Below are 18,736 nucleotides of genomic sequence, written 5' to 3' on the forward strand. Positions count from 1 at the left end.
TGACAGCTTGCCCACCCTATCAGATTCAAGACCAAAAAATAACTAACTAAATAAATAAATGTTTTAATGACCTTTTTCCAACGTTTATTTTATGCTCGTTTACAACCTCTCGGCTCATTTACCGAGAGGTTTTTTTTTCTTTCATCATATCATTTTATACATGTCTATCTAAAAAAAATAAACAAAATGAAATAACAGGCCCATCCAGAATTTTTAGGCCCACCCATTAGCCATGTTCTGTATCCGCCACTGTCCTACAGTGTGAAATAAATATAAAAATCAATACATAAAAAGTCTTGGAGGTTTGGCGTTGTTTCCAGTTGTGTGAGGTTAGAGGTAGAATAAATATCGAGTTATTAACACTTACAGTCCATCAATTAATTTATGTTACAGGTTATAAATCAATTAAAGCTGTGACAGTTTTAACTACTAAAAGCAATTGTTTATTTTGACAGTTAAAAGTCAAAATTAAAAATGAATATCATCATCACGGTAGTTTTGCACCCTCTCACGTGTAACCACAGGGAAGTGGTTTGGGGTTTAAACATTGAGCGACTCATCTGTCAAATTTACGATCTTTGTCGACGGCTTTTCAAATCCCCCGCGCAAGTCTGCGGGCTTGACTTCCTAGCAACGCTTCTTGGATACGAGGTAACGGAAGCGCGCTTACTCTGGCGGACAGGCAACAACAACATGGAGTCTCAAGAGGTAATGTGCGCTCAAACACAAACATGAACACACTGTCAGTTTATGGTAAAACAGTGTCCACGACTCTGTGTAGTTCACATAAATAACACGCCAATCCGCGCATTGAGTCTCAACGGCGCTGTTAGCTAACCGCTTTGCTAGTCGATTCAGCTAATTTTGCTAACTGCTAGCTAATATCTCAACAAAGCTGTTCGTGCTGCCTTTAAACGTAACGACGACGACAGCCGACTTTACAAAGGCTGAAAAGCATCTTTGATGGTTAATAATGTTGGCAGCAAGGCCAAGCAGCACCAAGTTAGCAACAAGTGTCTTGCAGTGTGTTGTTATGTGACTCATTGCTGTGATTAGCTAGCTGACAGGGGTAATGTAGTGTAACGTCAGGAAGTGTAGATTTGTCCACACGAAGAGAGAAAGGGGAAGTGACAGTCAACGTTTACGTTTGAGCAGCTGAGTACGAGCTACTCATGTAGAAGTATTGCCGCTGCACATTAGGCAGGCCTCCTCACTATCTCATTTTAAAACCCTTCTTAAAACCCACTTCTTTCTTTAGCTTTTGATAGCATGTAGGATTTATGATTTTATGATTTATGATTTTATATGTGCATGTTTTTTTTTCTTTTATGCTGTGCGGGCAGTGCATTTTACATTATTTTATTCTATTAAAATTATAATTGTAATATTACTTTATTTTATTTTTATTTTATTATTTTATTTTATTCTAATATTTTTCATTTTAATATTTTTATATATTTTATTTATTCTATCCTATTGTTTTATTATTTTATTATTATTAGTATTATTATTTACTTTATCTGATTTTATTTTAATTGATCTTATTTTATTTTATCGTGTTACCCTACTGTGTTTTTTTTTTTACCTTTTTATTCTGCTTTTGTTGTGTTATTTTGTGGTGCTTTATCTTGCTGTGCAGCACTTTGGAAAACTTTGTGTTTGTTAAATTGTGCTATATAAATAAAGTGGATTGGATTGGATTGAAGTATGGTTACTGTTAAAATCTATTTAAGTAAAGGTGATAACTCAAAAATGTCAAATGTACTCGGAGTAAAAGTTACTGAGCTACTTTTTCAGAAGCAATTGTAACAATGGTCCGACAAAATAAAGTCCGATTATTTATCTCATCTCTAGCGAGTGACGGTGAAAGACTTATAGTCACAAAAGTACACACAAGGAGCTACTCAGGCTGCTCAAGTTGCACCCCTGTGTTTTTATCCATGCAAAGTTGAGTTGTAAAAGCATGAACGCAAGCAAATTGACAAGTTGACAGTTACTTGGCAGTGTGTATACAGTCATTTTAAATTGCAGCAGAGAACAGAAACAGTACTCTGTGTTTTTTTGATTTGCAGAGGTGGAGGTCTTCTGGTCAGTTGCTACAAGACGTAGGTGTGAGTCAATCTGTAGGAGAAACACCTACAGACCCACCGGGAGCTGAGAGTCATCACAGAGCCATGCAGGACCAGAAGCTCACAGCAACTGATTGGGAACTTCAGCAACTTGGGGGGGCGTCTCAGCAGCTCGGTATGTCCAGCAGTTCATTGTTAGCCTTGTTTTACTGAAGGTTTTCCTCTGCTTTGGTGTTCATGGTGCCATGTACAGTGTCATTATATAGCAGTAATGGTAGTAATTGCATATGCAGATGTGTTTCTCACTAAAGCAGTTTTTTTATTTCTGAAGGAGTACAGCCGTACTTTTGTAAGTTTTAATAACGCAGCATTTTCTGCATCATCAGATTTTCAGGATAGTCACTTGTCACCAGCCCTTTCTCTGCTGCCATCAAACTCCGGAGTGCAACACAACTTCACCGAATATTCTCTTTTTCAACAAAGTGACCTGGAATTTGCTCCTTTAAGGTAAATACATCACTGCAACAATTAGCAAATGTCTGCATAACCATTCAGTAGAGTAATTTAACCTGTAGTGAGGGAACCAGGCATATACAATTATATTTGCATTATGAAAAATTACTTTTAAAAAAAAGGTGAAGCTAATGGGTCCATGAGTGAATTAGTATTTTAAAGTTAAACAGTATTCTTTGGACAATTTTGACCTTTTTTTCTCATTTGACAGTTCTTCTAAGAGCTACTACTGAGCTTAGCCCACTGCATTACTATAGAATAACACAATCTTTAAATTTATTCAACCTGTGGACACTCATTTGTCGGTATCACTCTTTTGTCAGTATCATGAGTTTGTCACTGCATTCATAAGTTATTTTTTGATCACTCATTGTAATTTTTTTTTTTTTTTTTTTTTTTTTTTTTTGTAGTGTATGTGTTTTGCCACCACTTTGCTTTTCTACTTCTAATGCAACCACTGAGTTTCTTAATTTCCAAGAAGGGCATTTAGCAATCCACAGAAAAATCTGGATGTGAGGTCATTTCATTTACATTTGACAAGTGCTTTTATCAGTTTGGTGAAGTGGGCACATTTATGTATATTTGCATTCAAGAGGTATGTGCAGAGAAAAATACTTCATAATTACTACGTGTGTAGTATGTATAAATCCTCTGAAACGTCGACTGATCAGATTTCTTGTGGTTAAATGCTTGTCAAAGGCATCAAACGTCTTTCCATGCCATGTTTTTGAAAGAAATAAAGTGAATCTGCCCCAATGTCAAATGGTCATTGAATGTTCTAAATCTGTATATTTCTTCTTTTTCCCTTATAGAGCATCACTAGACATTTCTGCTGCATCTGAGAGGTTCCACGTTCCACCACATGGCCGCACCTCCCAGGCCTCTGAGCATGCCTCACTGTCCCACTCCCCCCAGGCCCAAATAACTGTCCTGTCTGAGGACGGAGCAAGCAGCTGCTGTTCTCTCTCCCAGCACAGTATGTCACCAGGGGACGAGGGCAGACAGAGGCAGATAGTTCGTTCTCCACCAGGTGATGATGGGCAGGGAACACGTTCTGTTGATGGTAAAGGTTCCAAAGAAGAGGATGGTCAAATGCTGACTGCGCCTCCAGACAAGCCAGTAGGGGAGGCTTCTGAAGAGGACACATTTTTTCTGAGTGAGGATGTTTCTGCCGAGCACCTGCTGGACCTCCTGCAGAAAGACGTTGGCATGCCAAGCAGCAGCAGTAGTGCTGTTTCCTCTGCCTCAGAGACTTCTCTGAAGAGGACGGCATCCTTTGGTGGAGTGTCTAAAAGTGCCAAGGTTTCCAAACCACACGCTGATCGAAGGGCAGAGAGAAGAGAAGGTCCTCCAGGTTCTCTTTCCCAGCAGCAGACACAACAACCTCAAAAATACTCTGACCCAGACAAAACACTTCCACGGTTATTTGAGGTCCCCAACATCAGTGTAGGTTCCCGCAGCACTCAACCCGACGACAGCAGTGAAGCATTGCACAGAGAGCTGCTCTCTGAGGCAGGGAGGCACAGCAGAAGTGAAGCTGAATCTAAAGCCTCACAGCAGGGAAGTGATAAACCAGACTACGAGCCCCTTACCCTGAATGCTCCTGAGATGTCCCAAGAGGAGCAAAGCATGGCCAGAAAAAACCTGGCTTGCAGTTCTGAGACAGCATCACAGTTTTCAGCAGGTTATAGTGTGGACCGAGGCCACAGAGAAAGGGACCTATGGTCCTTGGGGAATCAAACAGGAATCGATGGGTCCTACCTAGGTTTTCTCCCACAGTCCCAGTCCACTCCAAGTGTTTTTAATGCACCACCCAAATCCAGTGTTAAGGCTCCACTAGGGCGACTTTCTGCTATAGAATCCAAAATGGAAGACTCACATCAGTCAAGCACAAGAGTCTCCCCACAGCCAGCTCGTGCTGATCTTGAAGCTGTTGCTGACCTGGATGCCGATCACCCTGGCACAGAAATGCCACACAAAGAGGACACTGCCTCTGGAAAAATCCAGGCTCTTCCAAGTCTCAACTATATGCAGAAGGTAGATGCTTGGAGGGCCAATCAGAGTTCAGGCGGGATCTCACTGTTTGATAAACTGGCTCTGCAAGGCTTTTCTGGCATGCCTCCTAAGCAGAGAGCCTACAATGCAGTCTCTGACTCCCTGAATTTCATCCTTAGTCAGCAGAGACAGAGTGCTCAACAGTCTCCTGTTTCAAGTGCTAACAACCAGAATGTCACACAAAGCTCCTCCATGACTCGCTCAGGCTCTTCCTCTCCCAGGCGTGGGGAGGCAGTTGGTAGTGCTCCCAGTGACAAGGAGGACACTGGGTCTGCAGCACAGCCCTCTGGTTCTCCCCTCGGCAGGTCACAGTCCCACTCTTCTCTCAGCACGGTTGTCACATCAATCCAAAAAAGTCAACGGGCAGACAGACTGGCAGAAGAAGAGAGGAGTCAGAGGCATGAAGATGCCTCTCAGCAGCCGAGTGCAATGGTTCAGCCTTCACCTCTCATGAGCCTCGGTCGGTTCAGTGATGTGTCTTTCGAAAGAGATGTGAGTGGGACACTCTCAAATTCCCAAGACAGCTACAACAGTGGACAGAATTTTGGAGCCTCAGTTGGAGCTTCGTCTGTCATCAGCCTGGAGGTTGATAACTATGCTCCGCATTGGAGCTCAAAACCATCATCACCACCTCCTCTGCCCAGATCACAAGAACTGAACATTGAAGAAAGAATTCCGGTAATGACCTGAAAAAAAAGGCTATTTGTTTTAGTTTGTAAAATAGTGAAACCAATTGCAGCTTTAAAAAATAACACAGAATTGTGCATAATCATACTGCAGTTTTATTAATTACTAATAATCACATAATATGTGCACGTCTTATTGAAACAATTCTTTATAAAGCATGCCTGATGTGGTTGTAAAAAGCCAAGCTATTGATGTGAGATTCACAAAGTGCAGTGAAATAATTACAACCATCAAAACTGATAATTGTGATCATAATATTTTACATAACAGGATTATCATTTCATCAGTCACTTGCACAGCTGTAGTTCTGTGGTTGCTTCTTCATTTAGACTTGATGTCATTCATACAATGTTTTTTTTTTTTTTTTTTTTTTTTGCAGTTGTATCTCCAGAACCTGGGAATTGACCAGTCTCCCTCAACAATCTTGACTCCTTTTGCACCCAGAGGACCAATCAGAGAGCCTGAATTCTCTCCCACTGATTTCTGTACAATTAAGGGATCAATTGGGACCCCAACCAAGAGCGCTCAACCCTCCGAAGGTAACAAATCTAAAAATCCAGTTTGAAGAAAAAAAAAAACATTATCTTAAGTTCATTAGTCAATGTTTTCCAAATGTAGGGGATTCAAGTAGTGATAACATTTTGCAGGGCAACGGTTCATGTTTTTAATTTTCATCATCCACTGTCAGTTTATGAAAAGGTGGGCAGTTCATATTTTGCTAAACCTCTTCACTTTAAATTTACACATTTATCATAATAGTGCTATTTCTAGTGCTTAATTGCTTAATTCTGTATGAAAAGGAAATCAAACTGAGTTCACAACACAGTACTGTACTATAAGGACTGTGTGGTTGGAAGTTATTTGAAGAGCATGCATCACATTTGTGACCTCCCAACAATGCTAAATGTTTACAGGGTATTTGAAATGTCAGTAAAAATGTCAAAGATGATAATGTAATGAAAGATGACTGCAGTTAGCATTTTATCACCATTAGTGCCAACATGTTGATGTGCTGGAGAAAGCTGTTGCACCTCAACCTCAGTAAGAGATAAGTTAGTAAGTGATGGCTCAAAGAAGGATTTACTAAGTGAGAGAAATTTTTATTTGGCAAGAGTTCATATATGTTACCAGCACTTAAGAATATAGGCCAGCAAAGATACACAGAGAGGGAGGGCAAAGAGGAAGAGAATAGGAAAAACAAGCTGGAATGATACAAACATTTCCTCAGCTTGTAGATGTGTGTTTTTACAGCTCAGCAATGAACTAAATTGAAACATAAACTTTGTAATTTTGTTAACAAGAATCAAAGAAAGTAGCATTTGTTGACCATAATGACGTACTTGTCTTTACTGACCTGTCTTTCCTGTAAAAACTAAACTGGGTTTCTCAGGTAGCACTCACCCTAGTTAGCTACTTAGATTTTAACCAGTCAGTATACTTGGATCTTCTCATTTTTTCCCATTTTATATTTGTAGGTGGCAGTCCCCATAAAGGAGAGTTTTCCCGGTCCAGCTTGCTGTCAGTGGACTCCAGTATTTCTATACCGCTAAGCATGGATAGTCTCTGTCCTGCAGTGTCCTTCCCAGAGCAGACAAGGGCTTCTCCTGCATCAGACACAGCAGCCAGCAGCCGGAGAACAGCGCCCAGCTCACAGCCCCAAAACACCTCCCATCTTCTTGAACTGCAGCCCAGCCAGCGGAAGGAGAGCAGCTGTGCCAGCAGCCACAATACCATCCAACTTGGAGACAAGTTTGACTCTGACAGCGCCTTGATTACAGATACTAGGTGCAGAGATAGAGACTTGGAGTCTTCCCTGCATGCAAGCACTGAGGATTCCTTTGGTAGCACCAGGGCCTTGCATGAGATCCGTAAATTACTCAGCCAGGCAGACAAAATTGTATCAGGTGTGCCCTCAATGGCTTCCTCAACCTCATCTGCAGCGTCCTGTCCACACTCTGATGACGACATATTCCTTTCACTGAGAAGGAAAACCGGCTCATTCCAGCACTCCTCTTTCACCTCCTCCTCTGTTGCTGAGGGCCCGACAGCTGGTTCCTCCTTGCTGTGGACCCGCTCCTCCTCCGACTCCATGCTGACCTCAGAGAGGCTGAAGGGAAGCTCTGTTGGTCGTGAGAGTACAACATCATCTGGGCAGCCAGATGCATCCACTCAAGCCTTCAATGCTGCACGGGCCACAAATACATGCATGAGGCCACAGAGTGCTGGTGCATCATCCCTCGTTCTTTCTAAATCAGCTCGGCGAACAGAGCCAGAGGGCTGCAGTGCCGCTCCTCCAGACAACACAGGTCCGCCGCAGCTGCCAGTCATCAAACCTTCACCAGCTGTAAACAAACCACAGCCCACCTCGAGTCCCAGAGAGCCAGCAGCTGTCCCCGAGAAGGAGGAGGTCGGGACCACACAGGGAGGTCCTGTAGAAAGTAGCTCCTCCTCTCCCATCCTTGGAGACCCTGACGAGGTGGTGATGAGTGACGGGAGCAGCGACAGCTCCCTGGCATTGAGAGTTGCCAAGTTACTGCAGAGTGAATCTCCAGCTACCATGGTGTCCAGCACACCCAGCACCACTGACCAGGAGAGCAAGGCCAGAGGTGAGAAGGTTCACAGAGAAAATTATCCTTGGCAGCTCATGATTTTTGTTAACCACTCCTTGGCAGGTGAGAGAAAGTTAATTTTGAACACTGCATACAGTTTTTCTGGTCAGCTAAACACTGGGGTCCACACAGGGGCAGAGTAGTTGAACATTTCTGTGTCTGTGTCTGACAGAATCATTTTTCCTTTGTCTTCCCTACTCTGTATCCCCCTCAGTTTACCTTCTACCTCTGTAAAGAAAATGTAGGGCGAGTTGGCCTCCTTTCATTCATCATCATGCATCAAGAATAGCTCCAAATTAACTTCCTTAAAAGAAAAATGTTATAGTGAAGTACAAAAATGAATTGATCTATATTAGGGCTGGGTGGTAAGGACAAAATAAAATATCACAGTATCTTTCACTGAATACTCCATTATCAATATTGTTGGGCTGACAACTGTTTACACTCAAGAGATTTTTTACTAACAGTTATTAGAAATGTGAATATTATGTCCAAGCAGTTGATTGGAAAAGGCAGCACTTTTACCATATTACGATACTATAATATCCAAAATCTAAGGCGATATCTGATGTCATATCATGCCATTGATGTATTATTGATATATGTGTTGCCCTTATCTGTATCAGCATAACTCAAACTGCACTGTTGCCCCTGCCTAGATATGCTTCAAAGTTTAATCCAGTGTCTGGTTAAAATTTGACCTTTTTTGCTGTGGCAGAGTGGATTAAGCTGAAGGTGTCAGGACAGCAGTGTGAGCCTCTTGTGCTGGACATAGAGGACAGAAAGCGGATCGAAGAGATCAAACGGGAGCTCCTTTTCAAAAACCCCATAATGGTATGTTACTAAAGAAAAGCTCATTATCTCACTTATCAGTTAGTAGTAATCAGAAAAGCTTTATTTGTATAACATTTTACTTAACAAACGTATTAAGTGCTGTAAAATAACACAAACAAAGCAACATTAAAAGTCAAAGTTTAAGTTATTACACCACATTTACCACATTATCTAAACTTTTTTTTTTAATTGTTATTTTGATGTCACCTCCAATATCTGGACTGCACAGGTGTCGTTCTTAAGGTAACTGGTGTGTTTTAAAGAGGCATGTTGTGTGAAGAGGTTATTAAGTCAACTTTACAGAAAGCATAGTGTTAATATGAAAAAAGCTTTGAGGTTTGTTGTGTTTGACCTTATACATGTCAATGTATGTAGTCACTGGGAGCAATTAAAGCTGGTTCCAGTGCAGTGCTAAGATAATTTTCTTTGGATATTTCATCATGATAAAATGTTAATTCTAAAACAATAAGGCTTGCTTTCTCCAGAAGTGTTAGTGATTTACTTGCTGTGGTGGATGTATTAAGTCACAAGTTAAGAGAAACTGTGACCTTGCCAAGTACAGACTGGTTGTTTTCTGCCTCTTGCAGAGTCAGGGCAGCACTGATACAGAGGGCAGTGCGGTGTCTAGTCTCAGAGACCCAGAGGTGCAGGCACCGTCCCATTCAGCAGACATGTGCACTGCTCTGAGGCCTGGGGAGGACTGGCCGTCCCACCAGCAGCTGCAGAGCCTCAACACCGCCGTGTTTGACTCCAGCGGGCAGCGCCATATCCCCCTCCATCTGGATTTAGAGGCTCAGGTGCGGGAGATTGCTGCCAGAGAAGGAGTTACCCTCCCGAAAGGCAACCCTCCAGCCCTCACGTCCATCACCATCTCCACCTGCAGGCGCTCCACCTCCCCCTCTCCCTCCTCTTCCCCAGTTCCTCCTCTCAGCCTGTCATCTGAGCCTCTCCACCTGACCCAGCTCTCCACAGGAGCTGATCAACACCATGCAGCTAACCTGGAGCTTCCCTGTACCCTGGGCCACAAAGATAGCACTGCTTTAACACCCAGAGAACCAGTATCAATGTCTGAACCAAACAATATCAGAGACCAAAACCTGTTGCTTTCCCAACCAGTGCCAGGATATCAGGAGAGACAAGATGTCATAGGAGGTCAGTATGACCAGCCTCCTCCATCCTCACAGGGTCTAGAAAGAGATGATGTGAAACTCAGGGACAGTAACACACAAGTGTCATGGAGCAGAGATCTGCAGGACGCTGATGCAGCTTTCAGGAGTGTTGACCAGCAGCCGTTTTCTAGCCAATACAGCGCTGTTCCTGGTGTTGGTCATGAAGTAGAACAGGCCACAGGCTTGTCTGCCGTTGATTCCCCAACAAGGACAGGTTATGTCTCACACGCCCATCTCACCCTGTCCCCCAAAGCCCCCGATCACAGCCCGGCCGCTGATATGCAGTCCAGTCACACTGCTGCTGCTTCACGGCTGCAGGCTAAAGAGTTTGTCCCCCTCAGACACTCCTCTACAGCTGCCAGCAGTCCGGATGAAGGTCTGGGTTCATCCAGTCCGCTTGAGTCATATGAGACCAGAGAACCAATAAGAGCAGAAGCCTCTGAAAGAGTGAGCACCTCCAAGTCGTTCCAAACTACTGTGCCTCAGGGAAGGATGACCTCCACATCCCCACAATGCTTCCTTCCACCTCGCAGGCTTGCAGCTTCACCAAAGCCTTTAGCCATTCAAATACCAGGTAAGCATGTTAAGAAGAGAAGGATAGCACATCCTGTTGTGTCACATAGTCACATAGCATATTGATCAAATTTATCAAACAATTTATGAGTGCTGCCAAAGGACATATTATAAAAACGGCAGGTATTAGTCAGTGTTTTCTCTGTAATCGTAAGCAGCTGTGGAGCTTTTTTCTAGTTTTGTCCCGTATTTGTCACCACCACCATATCATATACCACCATGTAAGTCTGAGCTTCAATTTAAATGTTTTTAATTAGAACATAATCACTGCTCCCAAATCATATGGCTACACTTAGTTTTACACAACAGTACAACAAAATCACAATGTTCATTTGAATTTCACGTTTTCTCTCGCAGTGGTGATAATATCCTTGTTCTGCTCAATGACAGACAGAGGGATGTCTAATGTGAACCAGTCATGTCTTTTGAATCAGGTTACACATTTTGAAATGCTGCATTTTTCACAGTCGTAGGAAATGTCAGTGTTTTTCATTCCAAATGTTTGTGTGACTTCAGAGTTTTTTTTGTTGTTCCCCATCGCTCTACCTCACACAGCAGTGCCTGTCCTGTTGCCTTATAAACCCCACGGCAGTGAGGAGCTCTTCTATGTCCCTCAGACTGAAGCTGAAGTCTCCACTACCAGCAACTCTGACACCACCATGGAAAGCTCACACCCTGGTACACCCGACACTGACACAAGTCATGCATCATGTTGACTTTTGCATTTTGCATTTCAGTTGTTTAACATTCAGAGAGACTTACAACAAGGGAAACATCAGAAGAAGCTAACATTTCTAGATAGATAACATTAAAGCACCAGGAGCACTGAGCAGAGGAGTCAATGCACAACACCAAGTCAATAAATGTCAAAACCCAGACAATAGATATGCGAGGCCATGCAGCTGTTTGAAATAAATTCTTGTATGGCGTGTGTGGTTGTTTTGATAAGCAAATTAAGCATTTTAATTTCCCTGGCAAAACAATTCCGCATTCAGCTCCTGCAGGCCACATCCTGTCACAACTCACTCATCAAACGCAACAAATTGTTAAAAAATAGTTGCTGTCCAAATTAACAATTAAGGAATTTATCAAAGAAATTACCCAGGAATTGTCAGAGAGGTTATCATTAGCATAACATTATCATCAGATCCTGAGAATAAAGTAGTTAAGCAAATTTGTTATGAATGAGGGGGCTCTGCTCTCATCTCCCCTGTGCTTGCATGGGGAGCAGCTGGTCTATTGTAACATGCACCGTGGCTTACATTAATTATTCATGTTCAGGGCCGGAGTGAGACAAAGGCAGAGTTGGAGCCCCAGCAGACAGAGAGAGCACTTAGACTTCATGTCTCATTTTCTTTTCCTCCCAGGTTGAAAATTAAAGAATTTAGGCACTTTTCCAGGAGTATTATTTATATTTCCAGAGAGGATAATGTAGCTGTAGTCCCTGTCTGAATTGTATTCATCCTGGTGCTGCTGTTGTTTGCTGTCCCGTTGACCCAGGCTCAGACGACGCTGTTCCCCCACGCTTCAGCAGTGAAGTGCTGGGAAACCAAGACCCCCGGTTGGACCGCGGGGTCACCATCAAACACACAGAGGGCATCTACAGCAAGAGGTTCAAGACAGCCAACTTCAGAATGCAAGAACCGGCACACAGAGGTGAGCTGAGAAAGATCTAGACAGGGTTCTCATAGCGCTCATGTGCAGTACACATATTCTTACTCCCTTAATTTTGAAGGATGAGACTGTATTTGCATCTCACAGTTTGATATATGATTTGATCAGAGAATGATCAAAATTGTTTTTACATCTGAGCCACAGATTCTAGCGATGGCATCAGCTGACTTGAATGTAAACTATTTAAAAATGTTTTCATTTCAAGCTGTAAAGAAAATAATTTCAATGGAGAGCTTGTAAAATTGAGAAAAAAAAGAGAAAAAGTCTCATTTATTATTACCACAGGATAATGAAATACAGGAAATATATAATTTTTATATGCCCCAATATATATATTGTCAGATAATTGCATTTTGAAATATTGAATTTCAGTACATTTTCCTTTTCCTATTAATTTCTTCAAATGTCATCAAAGTTTAGGTGTTTATTTCAGTTCTTATATTAAATGCATCCATAATGGGACATGGGCAAGTGCAGCATTTTTTTTTCTGGAACAAACATAACATGTGCCCAGGACAATTTTCTTTTGGGGAAAAACTATTTTCTTATCCTAAGTTTTTACATTTATTTTTTGTCTTTTCTAATAGGTGCCTCTGTGACAGCAGATGGAAGCTCTCAGATAAGTGTGAGTCAGACTCCTCAGTTGTCCTCTCAGGTATCAGCTGGCTTGCCCAGGGTGCCTTTATCAAGAAATGAAGGTCTTTACACCTCCAAGAGAGACCAGGGGACCAGCCCAGTTCAGTTCCTCAGCTACAACCAATCAGTGGCGAGACGTGAGGCATTTCAGCCAGTCCGTGTGGAGATGGGCTACCGTGCAGCCGGCCAGCACCCCAAAACCCACCTGGAGCAGAGCTCTGCCACTCAGGCTAGAACTGAGCAAGAGCAAGGCAGGTGGGACCCTGTCCTCACTCACACAGCGTCCCAGCAGAATGCAGGCACTCTGGACGAGCTGTGGTGCAAGTTCAGCGAGAAGTGGAGCCAGGAGGAGTCCCGTCCAGCCAACAAGAAAGAGTCGTCACTGCTGGAGCGGCTTGAGCGCCTGTCTCGTCTCATTCATAGCACATCAGGGGCATCTAACTTGGCAGAACTGGAGGACGAGGCATATCAACGTCCTCACACCACAGAACAAGAGGTTGGGAGGGGTGGGAATGTTTTGCTGAACAGGAAAGAAAGAAAAGAGAATATTGAAGAGACTGCTGAAGCCAGAGAAACAAGAGGCCAAACTGACAGGAAGGAGAGAGGAGGAAAAAAGGTTTACCATAAACCTTTCACTTCTCGCCAGGCCTGGGTGCAGAAGCCGCAGAGAGAAGAAACATCTCATCTCACAGAGGAGGACAGCTCTGTCTCCAGCCTCTCCCATTATCCCACACAGAGGCAACACTTCTGTCCTGCAGAGAGAGACGAGTCGGAAACCCTGTCCACCGTATCCACCATGTCCGGCTCCATATCCACTGTGGATACGGCCCGTCTGATCCGGGTCTTTGGCGCTCAAAGGGTCCGACACCTGAAAGCGGGCTCTGGCCTCAGTAAACTGTACAGCACCATCAACAAGCAGAAAGAAGACAGGGAGCAGAGGAGGGGAAGAGGGAAAAACCCATCAAAACGTCACATCGTCACGCAGTCAGAGACCACGGGCACAGATGACTCCGTAGTATGTCCATCTATCTTTCAACTTTATCCTGAAATAGAGCTGTTTAAACACAGAAGTGATATGATCATGATACAGGTGATTCTGCGATATGCGATGTCTTGTAAGATAATCAGCTATGATGCATCATGACATCTGTAATCGAAGAAGAAAAAATATCCTGGAAAAGGCAAAATAATTTTTGAATAAGAAGGAGTCAGTCATGATTTTCAGTGTTATAATATGCACAGCGACTGCAACATGAACATGACAGAACAGTTCCAGTTAAAATGCCTAAATGCAGGGAACAAATACATCTCATAGGAACTCTAAAGTGCAGCTGTGCAAATTAAGTGGAAAACTCAAATATTGATACTTGGCACAAGTGTATTCACAGTGTATCACAGGAGCAACTATTGTGATATATTGCATTATTTATTTATCATCCCACCCCTAATCAGAAGTGAAAAATGACTAGTCCTGTTCTGACTCCAAATTATAACAATTTTGACTGATTTTCCCTGAAGAAAGACCTTGACAGTCACTGAAAAGTGTGTGTGTGGGGGGGGGGAAATTGTTAAAATTAGGGTAAATTCCGGAAAACTCTGAAAAATTAGGAGTGCCATTTCCATGTTCTAGTCAGATTCTTTGTAGTCACTGAAAAGTCTTTGAGGTTGACATCCCAGTGAGTGCAGGAACCCTGAATAAGTGCATGTTTTGACATGTAATACAGTAACACAGGACAAACTGGCACACATGAGCCTCACATGCACCAGACACATGATCCACATATTGTACAGCTCATAGTCTAACTGTGTTCCCTGATAATTGGAGATGTTGAACAGATCTAACCTGTTGATTTCATTGTTTTGATTGGAGGTTACTGCGGATTCTGCATCATCAACCAGCACTGTCACCCTCCCCTCACACCGCAACCCTTCCCGCCCTCTGGCAGCAAAGAAAGCTGTGAAACTGGTCAGCAAAGGCATCCAGGCAGGTCAGTGAAGAGCAAGTGGTCATTCTCCCATGTGTTAACCAACTAAATTCATTCAGATCTGTGGGTACTCATGTCGTAATCTGTGTGAATTATGCTTTGTTGTTGTCAGTCAGGCGTGTGCAGTAGTGTGTATGCCTTTCTCGGTTGAAGTTTGAGTTTCTGCCGGTGCCTCGTTTGTCTGTGCAGCCTCATCTCTCATGGCTAGACTGGAGACTAATTTTCAATTTTGCAGTCACATTATTTGCTAAGCAGTGCTTTGTAGACCTCATTCTGAATAGATTTACAATAACCGGAAGGAATACATCAAATCCCTCCTTCCCTCTCCATGAGGTTTAGCTCTCTAAGCTTGAATGAATATTGTAGAATATTCTACACACTGATATCTTTCCTCAGGTGACCTGGAGATTGTTAGTAACGGGACTCGCCGCCACACCAGAGACGTTGGCACCACATTCCCTTCCCCCAGTGAAGCCAGGCATTTAAAGACGAGGAAGAGCAGGAGAAGCTTCCCGAAGAGCTACCCACAAGGTGCGTCAGCTTACTAGCTGTTCATTTTAATCTATATGAGGCGTTCCCATAATGATCTACTGTATGTTCTGTTGATAGGCCAGGTGTAGCTGGACAAAACAACACATGTGGTGTTCAACACATAAAGTAACTCAAAAGTTGTGCCTTGTGTCACAGAACAATCAAGTCATCGAATTTGACTGGCAGATATTCGTACATCCACAAACTAAATTGGGATGAAGTTCACTGCCTCGGAGCTCTGGTCCACTTGCAGATGACAGACAGATGACAGATGAAAACATTTACTACTACACTACTATCACACTCTTTATTGTCAGCTCATTTTTCCCAGTCTCAACTTCCAATGTCCCAAATTAATGTTTGGAATTCAATACATTATAATCTGGAGTCTGGTCAACCTCATGATTGACCAGTGAGACATGAAACCTTTGCCTACTGGCTTTAGAGGCTGCTGTATTTCAAAATTCACCCTCAGCTTTAACTGTTTTACTAGCCATGCTTATTTTTGGAGTACAAGGGAACTTGGTTTCTTGCCGAAGTGGCTGATAGAGCAGACAAACTTAAAGCCATGGCCACTTAGCAGACATTCAGCTGGTGGTGTTAATTAGCTTCCTGCTTTGTTTCCTTCTAGCTGTTTCATGGTTCATCTCTGCAGAGGAACTGAGATCAGAGGCGAGGAAGGAGAACCAGCCAGAGGAGGAGGAGGAGGAGCCGGCTTGGAGGCCGAGCGCTGCCTGGTTTGAGCCTTACAGCAGAACGACCCCCTGGAGAGAGCCGCTGAGACAGAGACACATCCAGGAGGACTGGAACAGACAGCTCGGTGCCACACATGCTGAATCTGATCCAGAGACAAGAGGCAAAACATCGTCCTCTGGGCTGGTCCGCATCACGCTCCAGGTTATTCATCTGTTTTCTTCGTCTTCCTCTCAAAATCCAAAACATTGTGCTGTAGGTTCTTGACTGACTGAGGATGACACGTGAATCAAAGGAAACAGTCCGCACTCTGTCCTGTCCTTTCCTCAGTGTCAGAATAATGTGTTGGACAGCCACCCTGCTGTTTTTTGTTTCTTTGTCCCCCAAGACAAAACGGAGGAGAGGACCTATAATTAGTCTCCTTCTCTTTAATCATTGGGTCATCCATCACTGTGCTCCAGTTTTTTCTAAAGCTCGCTGTTTGGTTAAATGGATGATGCTTATTTACAGGTCAAAACAAGGAGACATCTGACTGGATGGATGTTGACTGTGTTGTTCATGGGAGATGATATATTTGCTGTTGCCTTTTTCAGGAGGCATAGGAGATGTTGAGAAATATATATATACGTTGAATTTGCATATTTTCTTTTCTTTGGAAGTTTGGGTGTTGCTCACAAGTGTTTTGAAAAGAAAGGAAAACACTGTGGGTCAGTCCTGATATAAATATTAGCCTTGGACACATTTTGCATGCTGGGTTATGTACTGTTACAATTAATTAATAATATTTTTTCTTAGCCAAAATATTAAGGCCAATAAATGACGCAGATTTTATGATGGAAAATTTGTGGGAATGCTAATATTTATGAAAATGATGATAGTGTTAAATCTCACTAGACTTGAAAAACAGTAACTAATGCCCTTAGAAATCCTCTTGTTCTTGTCCTTCTCTGTGGTTAATCTTTAACGGTTCATGTTAACACTCACCTTCGATCCTCCAGGAGGCTCTGCAGATGCGTCGTCCGGAGTTCATCTCTCAGTCCAGGCAGAGGGTGAGGCGTCTGGCTCTGCAGACGGAGGAGAGGAAGCTGCGGGACGAGTTCAGCCGAGAGAGAGACGACCCCTTTACCCGAGCCGGGAGGCTGCTGAGACCTGCAGGTACATGACGCCACAAGGGAAGTGTGACGCCTCCCTCTGCTGGCTTCACTTCAAAGATGTGACAACTGTGACGATACAGAATCAAAAGTGCCTACATTTTTCGTTGTTAACCCCGTTGCTGATGCCGCTTTGTCCATACAGCCACACAAAATGCTGTTGTCATTGTTGGATGATATAGCAGCTGGACTGATCAGCACTTTGTTTTTGTCTCTCCGTCAAGGCACCACTCTGTTGACGAGAGCCGTCCCCAGGAAGGAGATGATCCAGAGATCCAAACAGTGAGTCTGTTACTTGCCATGAGTAGTATATATTAATTTGAACAAAAAATAAGGAAGGATTCATTATTCCAAGATAACGCAGAGATAATACCGAAATAATACCAGGGGTGTCATGTGTCCCAGCACAAGGAGTATCTGATTTTTAGTTGGGTTTTTTTCCTATCTAAGTTACATGCAAAAACAAAAATAATTCAGAAAGAGAAAGTTGGAAAAATAGTCATGTCTTAAGCCAGAACTAGCTAGTATACCAACTAAATCATAAGGCATGGTAAGCTGTGCTTTATAAGCTCACATTAAAGCACATGTTAATGCTGATTCATGACTTTTTGAAATCTGTCCAGACATCTTGACCATTTTCAAGTACAGCAGAATAAAGCCATGAGTTCACTTGTAAATGAAAGGTTTCACTACTATGACATTGCTGTTATTCACAATAGAAAGTGAAATTGTGATAGACCACCTTACACATTAATTAGCGCCCTATGTAGAAGACAAGAAAATTGCAATGCCTCTGTATAACACAGATATTACAGAAAGAGTCCTTCTGGGTCTGCTTGGCTTCAGTCAAGTTTTTCTCTGAACATCACCTCCCTCTCCAGGATCTATGAGAACCTGCCTGAGGTGCAAAGGAGGAGAGAGGAGGAAAGACGGAAAGTGGAGTATCGCTCCTACCGGCTGAACGCTCAACTCTACAACAAGGTACACAACCTGCACCAAAAAAAAAAAAAAAAAAGGTTTTCATCCACAAGCAGCAGTGACTTGTGGATCCCAAGACTTACTCACTAATCTCACTAATATATAGGTCCGGTTGGTTCTTAGCTCAGAGCAATAGCTGGTAAATTGATGCACTGATTTTAACCTTTTGCCTGTTAAATCGACTCAAAGTGATAAACAGTTTTCTTGTGTTTCAGAAAATCACCAGCCGTGTACTCGGAAAACAGACGCCGTGGCAGTGATCACAGACCAGCCAAGCTTTGTACTGTAGATGAAACCAGAGCTGTGAAACCTTTTTTTAGCAGTTTAATTATTCATTCATGTAAAAGCTACCTAACAAAAATACTTTTTATTTATGTGTGAACATGTCTGTGTATTTTAAAAGATTATGTGGAAAAGTAGCATCACTGAAGTGTGTTGAGCCTTATTCACGGACCAGAGCAATGTTTTAGGTGGAGAAACTTGAAAATGTGTTTTTAACGGAAAAATAAACCGATTTTCTGCAAATATGTAATGTTATACATGATTTTTTCTCCCCAAAACAATTAGCTTCAAGGCAGA

The 18,736-nt window shown here is 42.8% G+C and overlaps 1 protein-coding gene across 4 annotated transcripts; it reads left to right on the forward strand.

Moving 5' to 3' along the window:
• Positions 1-629: 629 nt before the first annotated feature.
• Positions 630-18,686, forward strand: alms1 (ALMS1 centrosome and basal body associated protein). Of its 4 annotated transcripts, XM_030044404.1 has the most exons (19): positions 630-708; positions 2,073-2,244; positions 2,456-2,576; positions 3,395-5,315; positions 5,704-5,863; positions 6,800-7,930; positions 8,652-8,767; positions 9,355-10,510; positions 11,065-11,187; positions 12,010-12,165; positions 12,771-12,848; positions 12,882-13,834; positions 14,690-14,807; positions 15,201-15,335; positions 15,967-16,232; positions 17,027-17,183; positions 17,404-17,461; positions 18,061-18,160; positions 18,373-18,686. In XM_030044404.1, the coding sequence occupies exons 1-19, from the start codon at positions 694-696 to the stop codon at positions 18,415-18,417; spliced, it is 6,981 nt and encodes a 2,326-aa protein (XP_029900264.1). In that variant the 5' UTR covers positions 630-693; the 3' UTR covers positions 18,418-18,686. The 4 variants fall into 4 exon arrangements, with proteins under 4 accessions (XP_029900264.1, XP_029900260.1, XP_029900262.1 ...); XM_030044400.1 differs by having other exon boundaries at positions 12,771-13,834; XM_030044402.1 differs by having other exon boundaries at positions 12,771-13,834; positions 15,991-16,232.
• Positions 18,687-18,736: the final 50 nt, after the last annotated feature.

The sequence above is a fragment of the Myripristis murdjan genome, chromosome 22 (genome assembly GCF_902150065.1).
Source record: "Myripristis murdjan chromosome 22, fMyrMur1.1, whole genome shotgun sequence".
In the NCBI taxonomy this organism is placed as follows: Eukaryota; Metazoa; Chordata; class Actinopteri; order Holocentriformes; family Holocentridae; genus Myripristis; species Myripristis murdjan.

What these genes read in the sequence shown, in the direction of transcription:
- alms1 (XM_030044400.1), top strand. An exon ending in CATGGAAAGCTCACACCCTG is followed by an intron (nt 11,188 to 12,009) that starts GTACACCCGACA and finishes CCGTTGACCCAG; the next exon opens with GCTCAGACGACGCTGTTCCC. An exon ending in ACGCTCAACTCTACAACAAG is followed by an intron (nt 18,161 to 18,372) that starts GTACACAACCTG and finishes CTTGTGTTTCAG; the next exon opens with AAAATCACCAGCCGTGTACT.